General features: G+C 40.4%; 1 protein-coding gene across 1 annotated transcript; it reads right to left on the bottom strand.

The window, feature by feature from the left end:
* Positions 1-16,447: 16,447 nt before the first annotated feature.
* NANP (N-acetylneuraminic acid phosphatase) lies at positions 16,448-20,520 on the bottom strand. The gene is made up of 2 exons (XM_030448687.1): positions 20,324-20,520; positions 16,448-20,111 (listed from the first exon to the last, which is right to left on the bottom strand). The coding sequence occupies exons 1-2, from the start codon at positions 20,411-20,413 to the stop codon at positions 19,416-19,418; spliced, it is 786 nt and encodes a 261-aa protein (XP_030304547.1). The 5' UTR covers positions 20,414-20,520; the 3' UTR covers positions 16,448-19,415.
* Positions 20,521-20,547: the final 27 nt, after the last annotated feature.

Genomic DNA, 20,547 nt, shown 5'->3' with positions numbered 1-20,547 from the left:
AACTTTCCCACTAATGCTCATGATCTTAAATGTAATTTATATAATAAACTCTAATGGCAGGTTTGGACTGATGCATGGGGTGAAACAGTGCAAAGAACTGGACTTAGAATGCAGGTATTTTCCCCTGCCTTTTTATACTGTGTGAGTTTATTTTGCAAGCTCTTTCAATTCACTTGGGTCAAATCTCTCTATCAAAGAAACTGCAGTGAAATTCTATTATTACAGAACAAGGACCAGTGATAATATTTGGGAAAATTGATTCCCAAAAACTGTACTGTAAGGCAGCTTTGTCTCACATGTGATTATGGTCTCATTTATCTGGGAAAGAGTAATGTTTCATTAAAAGTACTATTTGAACACTGACATTCAGTATTTCTTTTCTCAGCTATCGATAAATGTCTGATTGTAAGAGTCCTGGCTTAGATTTCAAAAGAAAAGATCACCCTCGAGCTATTTATAAGAAGTTATTGGGAAGAACTGGAGAGCAGGAGGACTGTGATGAATGAAGGAAAAGGATTTAGGAAGCTGAAATGTAAAATACTGATCAAACGTAGAACAAGAATTAACCCAGTAGTCCCATTGTGACTACCTTATCTAGGGACAAGTTGAAGAATACTTTGGGGGCATTTGTTAAAAAAAGTCATAATTTTAAGACCACAAAGAATGTGCCATCTTAACACAGCAGTATGAGTTTTGCAGGTGCTTTCCCATATTTTTATGTGTGATTGTTTAAAAAGGACTGGAATTTTTAAAATCTGCTGCCTCAGTGAAGAGGACAGGTGATCTTGAGGGACAAATGGTTTTGTGTTCTTATTTGGTACTATGGCACTATGGCTTGTTTGGTACTTATTTGCCTTAAGCTGGCACTGTTGTTTCATTATGTATCATTCGTTTGTCATGGTGTGATATTTACAGAAGGACTTGACATTCCAGCTGTTTAAGGATGAGAAAATATGCAGTAAATTGGGCCACAGATTTTTGCTGAGGATTAGGGCTAGGCCTGGGGGCAGGAAAGAGTCTGTGAAAGCTTTGGTCCTGACAGTGGTATCACGCCCAGGAAGCTGTCCTGAGCTCACAGCTTGGCCTGGGAACTTAAAATGAAGATAAAAGAGAAAGGGTGTTACCTGTACCATCCAGGAAGGTTTTGGCAACGTTACCCTGGAAAGTTACCAAGGGAAAATGATATTTCTGTGAGAAACTAACAGCTTACTCAGCTCCTAAGGAGGGCTGTGCTCATGACTCTCAGAGCAGGGTGCCTGGCTTATGTAGTGAGCCGCTTTTTTAGCTGACCGTGAAAAATGGGTTCACCAGGGCAAAGCTTGACCCAAGATTTGTTGGCAAGCCAGGAGGGGGGTGAGGTGAATATCCACATCTGACTGTCAGGAAAGGGGTGCAGAAGCTGCTAGTGTGAAATCCCGGGTGGGTTCCTGCTGGCTGCAGGGCAATGCCTCAGGAGGGGCAGGTTCACTCCCTGAGGCTGCCTGAAAGGAGCACCAGCTCCTCCCAGTGCCCTTCATGCCTCAGATCACCCAGGATAAAAGGAAAGCTGCACCCTGTGCCCTGAGGTGGCTGTCATACAACTCATCTGTTACTGCCACAAGCCATGAAGCACTCAGGAGTTCAGCGGTGCTTCCCCAGATCCCCTGGAGCACCAGTGATGAGTGGGAATTAACAGTAGTGGAAGGGCTGCAGGGGAATTTGTAGAGCAGGAGGCTTCCTTGTCACCTGATGTCCCGAAGTTCATCTGTGCTCATTGATGGCTGACTCATTCTCCTCACACTGACAGGTGATCTGGATCATCCTGGGCTGTTCCCTCGGCAGCCACTCTTGAGTCCAGACACCCGAGTAGGTGGCAGTGTGGGGACAAACACACACGTGGCTGTGGACAGTGCCTGCTCCTGACCATGACATGCTTCCTCCTCTTTGTTCCAGCCTCACTGGATCTGTCTTGCTAGGTCTGTATGGCACCCTGCCTAATCACTTTCAGCTTGTTTTAACTTACATTGCCATAGATATACTTTAATGAGCTCATATATAGCTTTTAGTAAGATTCATCTGACACAGAAGATATTCTCCTGAAATCCTGACTTGGTGTAGGAAACCTTTTCTCCCCTCCCCGTTCAGCTAAATTATTGGTGCATTGCCCCCCTCTGCTCACAGTGTTAAAACATAGGTTAAAACATTTGCTTAGTTAACTCACTGTAGACAGACACAGGCAATTTGCTAGGGACACGTATAGTATTACTGCTACTACTCCAGTCTCCTGCTTTTAATTACACTTTGGTAAATTCAAAACACTCCTTGCAACATTTATTGTTCTCTCTAATGATAGTACTAATAGAAGTACTTCTAATAGAATAGTACTTCTAATAAATAATAATAGTACTTCTGACGTAAGACCTTCTTATACCACCTGTAGGATAGATATCTGTGGTTTTGTTGGGCTTGTTTGTTGTTTTTGGTTTGGTTTGGGTTTTTTGCTTTTATTTTTTTAGGGGTTTGGGGGTTGTTTTGGGTTTTTTGTTGCACTGCTGTGCATTTTTTTTTTTTTTTACTTCTATCATGATAAACATAAGAGGCAGGAAATCACATGTGGCAAGCCAGGGTTTGTCATCCTTAGCAGCTTTGGTTAGTTCAGTGCCGCTGTGGTCCTGGGAGCAGGCTGATACTTTCAAACCTGGAATTTTTAGTGCCCTGTAAGGCCTGTAGGGAAGGGTAAAGTGAGTTCAAAATTACGGGGACACATTTTACTCCAAAATGGTTTAGAATAATGACACTGTTAACTGTGTAACTGTACTTCAGTGGTCCTAATCCAGCATGGCAGCAGGCAGCCAGTCATTCCTGTTCCCTACCAGGGACTATGCAGTAAGAGCCATGACAGTGTGCTCCTTGGCAGAGTTCTCCTGCTCCTGATCTTTAAGTTTCACCCAGTGATGTGATCCCTCTGTGCATATATATACATATATATATGTATACACACACACATATATGTGTACATGGCTTGCACACGTTGCTGTTTCAGTTTTCCTTTTTAGTTCATGTTTCATCTAAGGAGCTGTTTCAGAAATTTCCAACCTCCTGTTTGGCCTTCCTTCTTCATTATATATAAGAAGCATGTGTTAGTGTCAGGTGGCATCTAGTTGAAATACCTAGTGAGATCATGCTTGGGAGAGCATAACTGGGAGCCATAAGGCACCCTTTAAAATAGCCTACACCTTTCATGAGCCGAAATGGATGTTTGTCAGTAATGAGGCACTGCAATTAAATGAAATAAACCTTGGCAATAGCTCTGCCATATCTGCCTGTGAATGATTCCTTCAGCAGCCACACTCCCATGGAGAATTAAATATGCAGCCTGCACAATAGGCAGCCCTATTGTCTGGGTGCTTGCAGCCGAGGAACCCTCAGCCTTGCCTCCAAAACAAAGCCCTCTTGAAGGGAAGTTATGGACTTCCCTGATCTTTGGGTGCAAGCCCAGGAGCAGGCACTATTTGAGTTCCAGCAACGTGCCTGCCTTGGGGAGCAGGTGACCATGGGGGGCAGGGAGATGGAGGAGGTAGACCCTAGCTCTTCTCCTGCAGAGAAGCTCTTTTAATGTGAATGAAATAATAGTAATGATAATAATAATAGTAGTCATCACCATCAAAATAGTGCTGCCTTCTTGGGATGAAAATATCCAAATGCAGGTTGTTCCTTTCTTGGGAGATCACTCAATCTAACTCTCTGAGTGGGCATGGTGATCTTTCCTTATCCTTAAGGCAAGATTTCTTGCTGTTAGGGGAAATCACATGAACCTGAAGGGCACAACAAGCACTCTGGTCATAATGCTGAGATGAAAACTTCTCCCTTTGGTGAAATAGGCATTTTGGGAGGACTCACTGCTTCTCAAGTATTTTGTGGATTAACAGCCACTGTCACCCCTCAAAAATGTTGTGGGAGTTAAAGAAAGAAACCATTTTGCCAGTGTACTTTTATGTAAAAGTACAAGGTGCAAACCGCTTTCCATGTCTTCCTGAATCATCAGCAGCTGATAGTCTAGAAAGTACTCACTTGCTTTTTGTTGTCTTAGTGTAGTGTGTTTTTTAAAAAAAATTGTTTACATGACTGGGGAAAAAAGATTAGAAGCATGTGAATTACTAGTTTCTAAATTCTTTGTCTGGGCAGGAAAAATGAGAGCACAATTGACTTACCAGTGAATTAAAGCTGTTGGTTCAACATCTCTTACTTTTTAAAGATAATTTAGTCAAATTCAGTTTCAGAGGTTTTTTTGAAAAAAAAAAAAAAATTCCAAAATGTTTCCTGAGTGTTAGAAGCATCATTAAATCTCCTACAGACTGTTAGACTTGAGATTGCATTTTTTTCATAAGCAAGTCATTAAAACATTGCTCAGATCTAAAAGTGATGTCACACTTCAGTAATTTATAAGAGAAAAACTATTAAAGAGTTTTGAGCTATTAAATATGATGGTAAGGGTGGCAACATAGTATTGTACTCCAATATAATTAAGTTCATATAATTTTCCCATGAAACATAGTGGCTTCAAAGTATATACTCAGAAAATGCTAACATCTCTGAGCTAGGCAAATCATTGCAGAGTGTAATAGTCTCTGTATTATCCTCCCTTTGATGTTATTAGGTATTTCAGAAACATTTTTTCAGGACTTTTAAAAAGCAGAACTAGGAAAAATCAAGAAAGAGGACTGGGACTAGGGAATTGAATTATGAGAACCTCAATTAATACATAAGACAGATGGAGAAAAAGGAATAATTAAAATTGTTGAGGAAATTAAGAGCCTTTCATCTAAAGTGAAAGCAGAGATGATAATATTGTTAAGAGTTGGAAGAGAGATGTATGCAAGGTGAAATACTACAGATTCACACAGCCAGGTATGGTTTAAAGATGAGCTCAGAATCTTTTCCTAAAAGCTGCCCTGCTGCAGTCTCTGGACACAATGAATTCTTCAAATGAAACTCCTCTGCTGTTCATTTGTTTTGTTTCTTTCACCACAATTATTTGCTGTTTTAATATGTTGCAGTAGTTCTTTTGTCCTATCTGCTGGATTCTTAAAATAACCAATAGTGCCTTGACTACAATGACAATGGGTTATTTAAAGGAGTGTGTAGGGTTGCTGATAAAAGGGAAAATGGCATTTGGGATTGCTTTGTGGTTGAATAAGCAAGGGCAAAAAGCTTGTTAATAAAATTAGTTTATAATTTTCTTTAAAAGAAGATTAGGTTTTCATGAGTCACAGCATTAAAATTCTTTTTAAATAGACATCCATGTTAAAAAGCTCTCTTTTTGTTTGTTAGCTGAGTTGATGATATATTAGCAACATGTTGTGAGAGAACTAGCCATTTAGTTTAAAATCTCAAAATATGATTTGTTTGCATCCAGGATAAGGAAGTTATTTTGCTGTTTTAGCAGATGAAGGTACCCACCAAAATATGCTCCCCATAGCCTGTCACCAGTAGGTCCAATTCAGCACTTAAGAGTTATTCTTTTATAAGTTACTGAATTGTGTCTTAAGGAATTTGCTTATTTAGAACTTCTGTCCCTTTGGGTAAGGACAATATCTCTTTCAGGCTGAGTATAATTGAATGTGCAAATATCTCCATTTTATTTTTTAGTGTATAAATCAGAAATGCCTGTCAGTGTTTGACAACAACTATCTTTGCAGCTATGCTGTCCTGGCACCATGGCTTCTTTTAAAATTTTATCCAGTCTTTTTAATACAGAATGCAGCTAATTTATTTGTTATTCACTGAAATGTCATCCTGAGTACATCAGCAGTGCATTAAAATCCTGTCCAGCAATGGTTTCACATTGCAAGGAGCACCTCTCTCTGCAAACCCACAGCCCAATGTTCCCTAGCACCAAGCTGGTAATTTGTGGAGTTTCCTTTTTGCTCTTTCCATGAGGATTGTGGCTGCCTGAGCCCGGTCCCAAAACTAATTTCCAAAACATAGGTAACATTTGCCTTCAGAATTATGCTGGTTGGCTGTAGAATTTAAATTTAATCATATAATCTGAAGATTATCTTTATTCAGGTTGAAATATTATATTATACCAGTTGAAGGTGGCAATAAACTCAATTAACTAGGCTGATATAAACCTTATTTAAATCAAATTAAGTGTATTTCTGCAGTGGTTAGCATCTATTTCATTAATTGTGATTAAAAACTGCTTGGGAGGTATGACTTTGAATATAGATAAAGCCAAAAGAAGATAGAACTGGCAGCTCAGACAGACACAGACTGGAAAATTTGGAGTCCTTCTTTGTACCCTGAACACCAGAGCTTTGTTTGTTTTAATTAAAACTGGGATCGTGCCGAATGTAATGGATGTTGTTTAGAAAAGCTGCCCCCTTGTATCTGATAATTGGATTTTTCTAGCCCAGATTAATATCCTGCTATGTAATTTCACTGGGTCCAAGAGGATTCCTCCAAATAATTAAAAAATGAGTGCTGAAGACTGTAACCACCTCATTAAGATAACTTACAACAGAATCTTGGGTTCAAATAAGGAATTCCTTTCTCTTTTTTCTGGAAAGAGGCCACAGTTTCTTTAGTGTGACAGCAGTAAAGAATTTATTTTTGTGTATGCAAAAAAAAAAAAAAGCTTTTTAAGCCATTACTACCGAATCATTGTGTCTCAAGTGACACAAAATTGGACTAGTAAGCTTCAACAGGGCTCTACAGAAACTAATTTTGAGAAGGATGCAGTGCTCAAATAATGAAAAATAGAATGTATGTGAAATTGTAGATATTTCCAGAAAACTTCTCTCATGTAGTCTCACACCAAAGAGACTGACAAGTACATTTGACAATACTTGATGCTAGAAAGAAAAGATACTCTGTTTATTCATCAAAATTATATGATCTATTTGTGGTTTATACTTGTTGAATTACATAGCAATGTATTTAGTGCTGTTCATTAAGATGCAGGGTTGCTTACTTTATGACCAGCTGATATTATATTGACTGATCTAGTTGAAAAGTGCTGTTTTTTGTTATTTTCTGAGGGATTGATACAGGAAACTTCTGATACAATTTAGCCATAAAAATATAAAACCTGGGAAAGCTGGCTAGCTTGTCTAGGTAGAAGCTGTGCTCTGCTTATCACATATGCAGGTTGCCCAGGCTCTACCAGGTACTAAGGTACAGCTCTAATTTTAAACCTGAGAGCAGACCAGTGGTGCTTGCAAATGTTGAAAACTTGTAGGCTCACAGGGGCTCCCCTTGCTTTGTGAGAGATGGTTTTAGACTGGAACTTGTGCAGTGCATAGCTTTACTCAGAACTTCCTCCCAGGGCAAATTTCACATCAGAAGCTATAAAATCTAGTAATATCACATATACAGAGGAACATTTTTAGCATCCACTTATGTAATTTTGAAGAAACGTTTTTTAAAAAAAATCTTATTTCTGGCTCCAGTCACCAGCAGTACTGTGTATACTAAACATCTTAAATGCCACTTAAAAGAATACAAGGAGTGTTTGTAACTCAGCAAGTACTGGATGGAGAAAGTATCTCACACAGGGAAGCTGAGGGCTATGTTTTATTCTCAATGTGAATTGCAGTTTTTGGTAAGGAAGGAGCGAGATGTTCTCTCTGTATTATTCGTCTCAGCTATTTCTTTGGGCTCGTGGTTTCATGGGATATTTTACGTGACTGTTGTGGAGATTTCATGTGCTGGGTGAATTAGGCACATCCCGAAAGTGTGTTTGAAAACACTTTCCTCCAGGTGTGAGTTGGAAGCTGGGAGGTAAGGAAGGTAGTGGGTGCAAGTGGGCACAGTGTTTGTATCTGAAATACTTGCATGTTTTGCCTGGTTTTCTGTGTTACTAGTATGCAAGGTGTAAGAAGCTCATCTCAGAATCTTTCCTAAATGAGAGCTGCGAACTATATTGCCTGAAAACAGTATTAGCTGCTGGCCATCAGTGTGATAGAGACTTAAGAGGCAAAAGCTGTATCCACACCATTCTGTTCAGCATGCTCTTCTGGATGCATCCTGCATGATTTGGTTTATTCTTTCTGAAGCCTTTTACACTTAAGCAGTCACAACATGTGGAATTAATTCTGCATTTAACATGTAGGATGTTCCGGTTTCCTGATACTGATGTTATTCCCATTTGCCTTGTGCTCACCTGCAGAGATCCTGGGGCATCACTTCCCAGGATTTCTTCAGATTCCTCCCAGCAGTGTTTAGGTTAAAGCATTCACTATTCTACATCTCGTGTTCATTTTCTTCACGCCAGTCTGCTGCATGATGACAAATACCTGCCAGCAGCTATGGTTTTTGTCTTGGGAAATTCCAGGTAAACCTGATCTCTCAGCCTCTTGAAGGTAACAGCTGCTACTTTAGCTCAAAGGGAATTCCCACTGACTTTGATCTATAAGGAGAGAACATCACCCCTGGTTTGCCTGGCTACAGTGAGGTAACAGACATCAGCTAAAATGTCTGTCAAGAACATGTGATAGCAGTTACTTCAAAAGCAGCTGGCCAGACTTTTCCTGCAGTTACCTCAGTCAAACATGCTCTTTATGGAGTTCTTCTCTATCCACCTCAGTGAAAACATGACCAGAGACTGAGCCAAAAAGCAGCAAGTAAGAACAGGACAAATACCAGCTACCTCTCTGGTATGACCTGTGGAAATCCAGAGGCATGTTGGATTTTGGCCTTTTTACCTTCTTAATTTTCTGTTTTCAGTGCATGGAAAAGCACTGAAGCTTTTAGAAGATCTGATTTTCATTGCATAATGAAGAAATATTAGTCATTAAAACAAAACAATTATTAGCTGGGCTTAATTTGGGCATCATACACGGGCCAATTTCCTAGCCTTATTTTGTGCTAGCCACTGTAGAAATGCAGCAAGACTTCTTGCCCAAGGGAAATTAGCACATCCTGAAAAGTTTTAAAACAAGAGGGAAGAGCTGGAAAGGCAGGAAAAGGAAGGTAGCAAATACAGCATAAGGCACAAAATTCCTAATGAGTCTTGTGATATAGTGGCCTACAGTCTCGGTGACCAAAGCCACATTAACCATTTACACTGACTCTCACAGAATTTTAGCATCAAAGTTTTGGTATTTTGTTTCATTCTGTCCTGAGAAATGCCTTTAAATTCATTGCATTTCCCACATTGGGGTGTATTCTGCATCAAATAAAGGCCTTGGGGATTGTTTAAGGGTATTTTCTCTGTTCAGACATTACAGACACATTACTTGACATGAAGACCTCCTCTCACACTAAGCCTATTGAGAAAACCCCCAGATGTTCCAGGCACTTTCAAAAAATAGGCAGCCTGTGCAGAAATGGGTTTTTTTAATGTGTACCCTTTGCTTATTGTAATAAAGAGATGCTTCCCTATAGCAGTACTTGGCACAGCCATGCTTTTGGGTGGGAAGAGCTGCCGAGTGCAAGTGAATTTTATGAACCACTCCATTGTTGCACTGCTTGTTCTCATTATATGCGCAGACCTCGCCACCCTATTGCTATCCTTGGCCTCTGAGAGCTTCAGAAGAGGCTTTGCCTCATGTTCAGTAGCCAAGGCCACTATCCAGGGCCAGATGTATCTGGTTGTAAGCCCAGTCTCCTGTCCAAGCTTGCTGTGTGACTGTCTGCCAGTCACTGCTTCTCTGAGTCTCACTCCTGCTCTGCTCAGATGGGCACAGCAGTATTTCTGTACCTCACAGTTAGAGCACTCTTTATCTCTCTGGGAATGTTCCCTTTGTCATCTTAAAAGTTTTGTCGAGACAAAACCTGGGAATTTTTAGTTTTCTACTCTGGTTGACAAGGGCAGTAGCAGCAGATCCAGCCATGCCAGTGGTGCAGCAGCAGCACCCACAGATGCCCACAGCATTCCCAAGGGGCAGCTGTCCTGCCTGCACCATGTACATCTGATGAATACGATGCACTGGGCAAGGCCTATACATTGTTGTACAAGTGTCTGAAACTCAGAAGCCCACTGGAGGTGCTGATCAGTTTTTCAAGGCTCCTGGGGTGCTTGTGATTACTGGAGTGGAGATATCCTTGGATGTGCTAATGGAGTTGTACAGGGATGTTAAAGCCTGAGGGCTGGTTCTGCTAAAAACTGATCTTCAGCTGCCCTCTGCTGAACACTGAGGAAAAATGCAGGAGAAATCATAGGAAGTTTTGGGTTGTAAGGGGCCTTAAAGGTCGTCTAGTTCCAACTCACCTGCATGGACAGGGGCACCTCCTACCAGACCAGGTTGCTTAAAGTCCCATCCAACCTGGCCTTGAACACTTCCAGAGATGGGGCATCCACAGCTTCCCTGAACAGCCTGTTCCAGTGTCTCACCAATGCTGGGCTATATTCAAGGCTTCCTCATGCAGGGACCTAAAGCTGCCCCTGAGCACCAAAATTTGAGACAAGAGCCAGGAGAAGACCACAGTATCACAGAATCAGAGAAAGGTAGGGGATTGGAAGCAGCTCTGGAGATCATCTAGTACAACCTCCCTGCTAAAGCAGGTTCACCTAGAGCAGGTTGCACAGGATCATATCCAGGTGGGGTTTTAGTAGGAGACCTCAAAACCTCTCTGGGCAGCCTGTTCCAATATTCTGTCACCCTCAAAGTAAGGAAATTTTTCCTCATCTTTAGATGGAATTGCCTATGTTCCAGTTTGTGCCCATTGCCCCTTGTCCTGTCACTGGGCACCATTGAAAGAAGTCTGTCCCCAGCCTCTTGACACCTGCCCTTTAGATACTAAACACAATGTCACTGGGTTTGTGAATGATGATCAGCCCATGTTTCAGGTGCCCAGATAGAAGAAAAGTGCTGACCTTAGAGCCATGGTCTGAACTGCTGGTCTGCAGGTGCAGCCAAGAACTCCACAGAATGAGACAAATACAGAAAGCAGAAAGAGGCTTTGACTAATCCTTTTTGCATGAGGTCATAAAGTCCTGGTGTATTATGTAATTATAGAAAGAGTAGCTCATCAGGAGAATAATGAAATCATAGACACGCCTACATCTCTAAGGGAAAAAGCCTACATGATATGAAACCAAATACCTACATGATATGAAACAAAATCAGCTCAAGCACAGCCCACCAGTACCTTAGAAAACTGGATTTTGTTTGGCACCATGATGTTCTGATGAACTTGATGATCATTTTAGTCATGCTCTTGATCAGCTGACTGTTGTGTATTTTGCAAAATATGACACCTATCCTCATACTTAAAATAAAGGTGATAGCTACCTAGATGAAAATGTCATCTAAGCAGGCAACATATTATAAAATGTTATCTAAGCAGTGACATGTATGTGTACACTTACTGGTAAAATAGGATCTCACCAAAATTTATGATGGTCAGAGGGTTGTGTGAAAACTGCTCAGATCTAATATCTGGGTACTGGGAATGTTTTGTGGTGGTTTTTGTTGTTGTTGTTGTTTTGGGATTTTTTATTTTTTTTTTTTTAAACAGTGGTGGAGACAAAAGTAAGGAGAACAGGAAAAGATAAAACAATCAAAACTCAAAAACAAAATCAAACCCCAAACCTGTGCCCATATCTATATCTAACAAACCTCTAATGCCACCTGCTGAGGAAACACTGAAAATAAGAATAGAGTCTCCAGCACACTACTAATTGAATTATTCTTGTTATTGATTTGCTTTAAAATTTATATTATATAAAAATACTGAAACTTAGATGAACAACTGTGAGCATAATAAACTGTCTGTATTTTTAAATATCCAAATGATAGGAGTCTCTTTTCAACCAGACATAAACTCCTAATAATCAAGAGTGGTCCAACTATTGAACTTTAATTTTCTCTTTATTCACTCCTAAATTAGCCATCCCAAAGTTTTCCTAAATGTTTATTTTTCAGTGTTGAAGCGGTAGCTTATCAGCTTGACTCCTCAAGGAAGTTGATTTAGCACTCAGCAATACAAAAAAAAAAAAAAAAAACAACTCCCTTAAACAAACCCCATTATGGACAAGTGTATACCATCCCAAAGACACCACTGGTCCTTGGTAATAGAAAATAGAAAAAGCAAAACAGTGAGGCCTCTTTTTAAATATCCTTTAAAAGTTTTATGCCAGGATGAACCTGGTGATACCTAAACAGTTCTACTGTGGCACTAAGGTGGATAATCCAGACCAATTGCAATTCTTCCTGGCAATATACTATGAAGTTATTATGCAGTATTCAAAAGCATCTTCTTTGCTCATCATTCACTGGTGGCAGAAGTTAATCTGCAAAGAAGTCAGCCTAAAAACTGTCAAGTCCTGTAAAATGTTGGGAGTGCAAATCCTAACACAGAGGACACGAGAAACCAAAGGGTTTTTACCCCTGTGTTTTGCGTACACAAATGCTGCTGCTTTACAGAAAAGAGAGAAAAGAAAATGGGAAGTGGTTGGGGTGGACAGAACAGGGGGCACAGTATTCAAAATAAAGCAAAAAAAAAGTTGTTAACTAGGCAGATTTATCTTAAGTCAAAATATCTCTAAGGTAGGGGCTTGTTTTAATTTCAAGATATAAAGTACAGTGTAAAACCATAATAGTACAATATGAAGATGAACCTCTGGCTGCTGCAACAGCAGTTTTTTGAACACATAAAAGGTTTCATATTGTAACAGGATAAAGATAACAAATTCTTCAAAGTGGTTTAGGCACCAAGTTATGATGCACCTTTTAAAACACTTTCAAATGAGAGGACTGGAAGCAGAAAAGTATTTTTACTCAGTAAGGTTTACTTACAGAAAAATAAACAAGCTGTTTGTGTCATTTATGCATTTTCTTCCTGAAAGGCAAAAAGGACTTAGAACATTCAGGACCCTTCTCATTTAAATGTCTGAAACAAAACACAATGGAAGGCATCAACAGTTTGGAAAACAAAGGCTGTCAGTCCATCCACTGCCGACTTCCTGATAAATCCTAAGCCCAGAGAGGTTTTACAGGCCACAAGGTTTACAGCAGAGACCACCCAACCAGTCCCACAAATGCAAATGGTTAATCCTGGCTTCATTGTACAGACAGGCAAACAATACATTAGAGCTCTGCTGAAAAAGGGAAAAACCTTGAGAATACTTGTTGACCTTAGAAATGAAAAGAATAAAATAGAAGAATGTACTGAGATTCTTAATACTCCCATAGCAAAATAACAACAACAACAAAAATATGTATTCAAGTAGTCGAGATATTTTTACACATAATGATTAAAGTTTCAGTGGAACCTTTCTGTGACACTGGCCACTAGCTTAGGAAAATGGTCTTCCCACAGCTGCCTGAACACAATACCATTGAGAAGATGCAGCAACAACACAAGTAAATAGAAATGTGCTTGTCTGATGCTCACCAGGCCAGATTTTGACTGGTAAGCAGAATAGGTTGAAATGTTCTCCACTTCATTTTTCCATCTTCATTTCTGAGATGCTCACTGAGCATATTGGTAAAATGAGCCACAAGGATTCTTAAGTGATTTCCTAGAATCATCGGAAAGTACAAAAAAATTTCCTAAATCCTTGATCTAGAGGATCACAGTCATTTATACTCAGATGAATCTTTGTACCTTAGTGGTTCTGTGTTTTATTGCATTTCTTGCAATATTGATGGTACAGCAAAATAAACATTTGCAGGGCAAAATACAAAAAAGAACCTGACAAAATGTGCATTAATTAATTAAATAAAATTTATACTAAAATGTAGTTTAAGCTACACACATAATTTATTCTGTGTTGCCTTTATAATATATTATTTCCAAAATACTAAGAAGTTGGATAGCCTCAGAGTGACAAAGTTGTACTTAAATATAGTTGACAGAAAAATAAAAAAACAGTGATGAACGGATTGAACAGATTCTGAGGAATTGATGAAATCACAGAATTACAGAATTGTCACAGTTGGAAAAGACCTCTACACCCAACCATCAATCTCCCAACCCTCAAAAAAAAAAAAAACAAAAAAAACAAACCAAAACAACACCAAAAAACCATCCCACTTGAGCATTTCCTGAAGTGCCATTTCTACACAGCTTTTTAATACCGCCAGGGTTTGTGACTCCACCATTTCCCTGGGCAGCCCATTCCAGAGTCTGACTACTCTTTGAGTAAAGAAATTCTTTCTAATATCTAGTCTAAACCTCCCCTGATGCAATTTACCTTGTTTTCCTCAGAACAATTACTTCTAAGTCAACTGACCATCAAAACTTATTTTGAAACTTGGAGAGAAGTATGTCTGAGTTTGTTTGTTTAATTTGCTTTTTAAACCTTGATATCTATAAGTGACTCCCAGAGGATTTTGTTTGGAGGCTTTTTCTTCTTCTTTTTTCTTTCTTTCTTTTTTTTCTGCCCACAAAACTTTGCCATTTGCCTCCTCTGTTTGGATTCAAATCACTTTGGAGGAAAGACCATTTAAAACAAACACAGCCCAAACCCATGTTTGCAGCACACAGCTGGTACCAAGTGTTTGTACAGAAAGCTCTTGCTACAGAAGCTCTCTTCCATTACATTTTATTGTGATCCTCTTCACACTTTGTCACAAAGGCCAGATACTATGGGAATGTAGAAAGACAGGGAAATGCAACCAACCAAAAAGTTGATGGGAGAGTGAGTAGCTGATGGAGAAGTGAAAGGCCCAAGTTACTTGCAGATGATCTTATAGAAGTGAGCATACAAATGAGACTTAAACTTTTGAAGTCCCACTGATGTGAATGGCAACATTTTTCTATGCTAAATTAGACCCATACAAAGTTTTCATATGGTCTTTAGTTAGGTGCTGACTTGAGAAACACAGCTTGTGCTTGTAAAAGACTCATATACTATCACTGTAATTTAGTATTTTTTAAAATGCACCATTTTCATGGCATTCAAGGGCTGTTGAGCAGAAGACTCTCATGCAAACTTGTTTTTAGTGGATGGAATAGAAGGTCAAAACGTGCTATACCGCGCAGGCAACGTGATTCTCTATGTCCAGGCCCCTTGCAACATAGGCAGAAAGTTGCAGTTTTTGCTTAGACACAGCTGACATAATCTCTGCATTGTTATGTCTCCTGTATGTGCACAGCGTGATCTAGAAAGTGAGTTATAATGGAGACAATCCCACTCTGCAAGGTTGACAGTAAAAGCTGTCAGTATACAGCTTTTATACAGTATACAGTATACAAAAGAACAGTATACAGCTACATACAGCAGAGATACATTGCATTTCTATTGGCTGTTCTCCTCCACCTGTTCAAACAATTTCCAGATGATGAGTTTCATTCTTGTAGAATTAAGGTAGGATTTTAAATTTAATTTAAAGGCCTCAAGATAACCTAGGATTAACAATCCCCACATTTCAGAGACGAAGTTGAAAAAAGAATCACTAGATTATGTGAACAGGAGAAATTACTCTGGTGGATCAGAGTACTCCAATTTAGTTCAAAACCCCATTACTGGTGTTGTCAAGGAACAGAAGCTTCAGAAAAAAAGACAAAACAGAATTGGCTGAGGTTAGCTGAGGCACAGAAGTTGTCCATTGTGTGTATTTCAGGAAATATTAAAACCTCTAGCTGTTATCCCATTGAGGTATCAATTCACATTAACTTGGTATTCCAATGAAAGATACTTATCTCCTGTATAAAACATTTGGGTCACTTTCTTAGACTTCTAACTTCGTGCTAAAGCTTTTTGAGTGTAAGAAATTGCCCTCATTTCTGAGACTCATACTATCCAGCTAAATGCCTCTCACGTATTAAGCTTCCTCGACAAGAACAGATGCTGTGGTGTGCAGAGCTGTGATACATCAGCCAGGGGACTGGCAAAGCCAAGAGTCTGCATCAGAGACCAAGTGCCCCTTTGCTCAGTTTAAGATCCTCTTCCCATGTAGAGATCCTTGATGTACCTTTCCAACTCTCTCCATCTATCTCCACAGGTCAGGATGGCAAATTTGTTACATTACTCAGTGGAAAACTATCAGAGCACAGCTTGTTCTCTGCAGCCAAGGGCCATGAGCTGAGCAACATCCCCATCTCCCCCCTCCCGAGTCAGACAGAGGTGAGTGCAGCAGCAACTCCAGGTGTGGCTTTGTGCACCCATAAACTACTGAAGTGGGTTCCCTGGACTTGAGATTGCTGTATTTACTTAGTGATCTGCAGGGTGTTGTGAGGCTGCTGCAACAGCCAGTGGCATGACATCAGGGCACACCCTCAGACATATGTGAGCTGGCAGTCAGCTTGGCAAGTCAGGTTCAGCTAGCAATGAACTGCAGTTAGAATTCAATACACAAAATCTGGCCAAGAAGCTTCATAATTACCCTGTTATGTTTCAGCCTCTATTTGAAATGATGGAACCTACACCCAGTCATCACATCTAAACCTGAGGTCACAGATCCTGAAGCCTAATTCTGTGTTGTTTTAAAAAAACAAACAGAACTCTTGCCCTTTGTTTAAACAAACACAGTTATCCACAGTAATAGGGAGCATTAAAAGGAATGTTTTATAAACAAAATACTTTTATTAGACTAGTACACGAGTTATTTTATATCAAGAATTAAAATAGCTGTTATTAAACTACTGTTTCAGTTCATTTCACTGAAGTCAAAGTTACTGTAGATTAACCTCAGGAGGTAATATTTAGCTTAAAAAAACTTTTAAAAAATATAGATGGAATTTCTTTTTCCTCTTTTTATTTATTGTGTTTTGGCAACGTAAACTAGACAACCCAGCTAAAAGAGCATAACACTACGCAAAACCAGAACTTAACAAATATAGACTGGTTTATAGATCTAGTCCTGCTTCTGATGTGAAAATTATCCCATCATTACACTTATGTTTCCGTTTCGTTAAATATAATTATTTTTCAATAGGCTTTCTTTAAGAACTCCATCCAAGAAAAACATTTTGAGTATTCAGAGATACATCAGATACCTAATCCAGTTCATTGGGTAACTGTTCTTAAGACTACCTTTGGACAGAGACATCACTTCAGTTATTCTTGTTTTATAGCAGCATCATAAACACTATTACCCTATCTGGACACTGTAGTTACATCCAGCCTGCTACAGAACTCAGCAATGGAAAAAATATATTTGGGTGCAGCCTCTACAGACCATACCATCACCTGAGTATTCAGTTACAGTGCTTTTTCATAAATTCATAGATCTAGGAAAATGACTGGCCACATGCAAAACAGAAAGTAGTCCCTTCTTAAACAAGAGACCCTTTATAAAATAAACAGGCTCAGCATGCCACTTCAGAATGATGATGCAGTGGCAAGAGAAGATGAGCCTCAACTTATATTTAAAAAAATCATAACCCGGTGTGCATATATCCTTCAAGCCCATGCACAGAATTAGGGATTACTAGTATTTGACATTTTAAATCTCAGCTGTATCAGAAACCTCATTCTAACCTAAGTTCTATTACCCTGATGATGGGCAAAAAAATGCAGTTATACTGCAGCTTCCTTGTGATGCTGTTGTAAGCAAAGTTGTTGCTTTTGTACCAGACAGTGTGGTTAAAAAAGATTACTTCAAATACATTATCTTTCCATGAATCCATATAACCTTTTGGTTATCAGATAAACCAGTGATTGTTTTCATGCTCTTCCAAGTAAATAAAATCTTAATTTAGGCCTCTTACTTCAGTAACAAAGGTATGTCCAGTCAGTCCCACTAGCTCATGTTACACGTGGCAACTTGGTGTTGCACTGTAACTGAATAATTTTTAGCATATGCCCATTTCCTCACAGGTACAGGTGAAGCCTGCCTCTGTTCCTTCCACAGAGCCTGATGTCTCAAAGTTCTTGGTTAGACAACGAGAACCTGAACTGCTCAACCTTTTGTAAGGGACAACTGGACAAAGGGGTTTGAACCTATATGAGTATTTCCCTCCCCACCCTCAATGTAGCAGCATATTTTGATGTAACCTAAACTCTTTACCGAATAATTTAACCCTGATCAGCAACAGCCTCCCCTAAATCTGTCATCCCACACAAGATTTATCTTAAAGTCATGTCAAGTGAAACAAAGGAACCTTTCTTCTATACAGGATTCCTTCTACACACCCTTTTCCTGTACTTTATGCTGATTGTTTATTGCTATGCACATGCCAGATGCTCTTCTGCCAGCAAAGATTTCTCATTAATTTATTGTAAAATACAAAACTTGATTGCTCAAATATGCTTAGATATTCAGCCCAATGTATGTATAGAAAATAGGTTTTGAAATATGCCGGTTTTCCAACAAGTGTTTGCACTTCCATTTAATATACGAAAACTTTCCTGTTACACAGTAAGAATATTAAGTGAAGAAAAATTAAATTGTTAAGAATGATCTGGGAAAGGGAAAGAGAAATGTTAGTGTTTTAGAGTCATCTGCATCTAGTGGAAACAGCACATACACATTACAAAGTTGTACACAGTACTCTAAGACATACAATGTAACTTTCCAATTTCCTGGAAGAGAGTCGAGAATGCCATTTATAAACAACTGACCCATATTTTCTCCAGAGAAAATCACGTGAAATACGTGTAGAAACTGGAGTAAGGAGGGATTTTAGAGCAGTGTCATTAAAACAGTCAAAAAAGCACTGATCCTGCAACTGAATCTAAGTAGCCATACACCTGAGCAAGACCTAGAACAGTTTCTCAAGAGTCTGCAGTAATAAAATCAAACAAAACAATATATTAGATTTAAAGAGTTTGACAGTACTTTAAAGAAGACCATTGAAAATATCCCTGTTTTATCAATTAGATTCCAACAAAAATCATAATCTAAATTACAAGTATACTGCATACTGGCAGAAGCACCAAGATTATATAAAGTAAAAACCATTCAACAAGTCCCTCTGATAAATGGTCCCCTATACAAATGCAAATTTTTAATGTACTTTTGGCAAGACGTACAGAGTCACTGCAAAGACTGGAAAAAATTCTAAAACCTGAAAACTTGAAAAAAAGATCAAAGGTAAAGCATTTTCTAATGGTCTGATTCATAATAAATTCTGTCAATAACTTCTGGATTTATAAAGAGCAAAATTTACTCCAGTTCCTGAGATAAACTGCCGATCAATTGTGCAGATTTACCCGATTGTACCACACTCTTTCTCGTTGTCTTTACACACTGCAAACAAGGTTTGAACTGAAGCTTCTGCTGAACTCACAAGTCAGCAAGTCATGTGAAAGATCAAAACATTCACATTTTCTTTTCCGTCTGAGACGGACAGACTTTAGCCACAGTCTGTCAAAATGATTTCCAAACAAAGGCAGTTGTTTTAAATTAACTGCACTTGCATTTTAAAATTAATCTAATTCTTTGTATCTATCCTGTTTCCACTGATATGTTTCCATGTGCTCTTATCCATCTGCTATTTAAGAAAGCATACCGTGCATGAGTTCAAAACCCTAGGATCAATTTTTTTAAAAGCACCTGAGTCACCCAACAGCTCAGCACGTCTGTATGCTGGAACCATCAATGTGCTTCATTACTGCTAGCTATATGGTCAGTTCCTAACTTTGCATTAATTTTGTGCTCCATCTTCTGTAAAACAGCTGGAAGGTCCAGAACAGAAGAAATAATATAGTGAGGTACTGGGGAGGTATCTAGAGGGGTTGCCATGGTTTTGTTTAACCAGACAGTTGCTTTCAAGCCAGCATTCAGGCCTCCTTGAATATCTGTATCTAGGGAGTCACCAACCATGACACACTCTGCGGGCTGCACCCCCAGGAGATCGCAACAGTAATGAAATATGGATGGCGCCGGTTTCTCTTCCTTCTGCTCTCCTCCCACAACAATGGCATCGAAGTAGGGCTGACAGGCGCACGCTTCGATCTTCTCCCTCTGCGTCTGTCTGTCGCCGTTGGTCAGGAGCAGCAAGCGGAGGCCTTTCCGCAGCTCGGTGAGCATGCCCCGGGTGTCCTCGGCCAGGGTGAGATGCTGCAGGCGAGTCGTTTTCCACAGGAAATAGCACTCGGCGGCCAGGTTGCGGTTCGCCTCCCCCCCGATCGTCTCTTGGATCGCCTCCTCCCAGTGCGAAATCCGCAGGTCGGTGATGCACATCTTGGCGGGATCGTGACATTCCTTGAGAAGCTTGGCCTGGACCTTATCGCAGATGAGACGGGCTTCTCCCTCGGCGCAGTGGTGCTTGGACTGCAGTGCGTTCATCACCTTTATCAGACAAGGGGCCCCCATCAGAGCGCTGCACGGACCGACGGACCTCGGCGAGCGCACCCCCCTCCCTCCCGGCACCGCGCCGCGTCCCTTAACGGCCCCGAGGGGCCCCGGCTGCCTGTCGGTGCCGGCGGGCAGGGGGACACGTGGCACCACCGCCACCGTCCCGGGGATGTGGGGGTGCGAGGTGGGGGGAACAAGGTCAGTACCTCCTCGATGGCGCGCCGCCCGGCCGCCGCCGTGTCGACCAACGTGTTGTCCAAGTCGAAGAACACCGCCTTGACGCCGTGAACCCCCATGGCGCCGCCTCCCGCCAGAGCCGCCCCGCTCTAAAGGCCGAGCCTCGAGGGCGGAGGGGAGAGCCCCGACCGCCACCAGAGCCGCCCCTGCCGGGCCACGGCGGGGCGGGACCCCGGGAACTCGGGAACCCGCC

Source organism: Calypte anna, chromosome 3 (assembly GCF_003957555.1).
Source record: "Calypte anna isolate BGI_N300 chromosome 3, bCalAnn1_v1.p, whole genome shotgun sequence".
NCBI lineage: Eukaryota > Metazoa > Chordata > Aves > Apodiformes > Trochilidae > Calypte > Calypte anna.
This window is presented reverse-complemented; position numbering and strand designations above follow the sequence as displayed.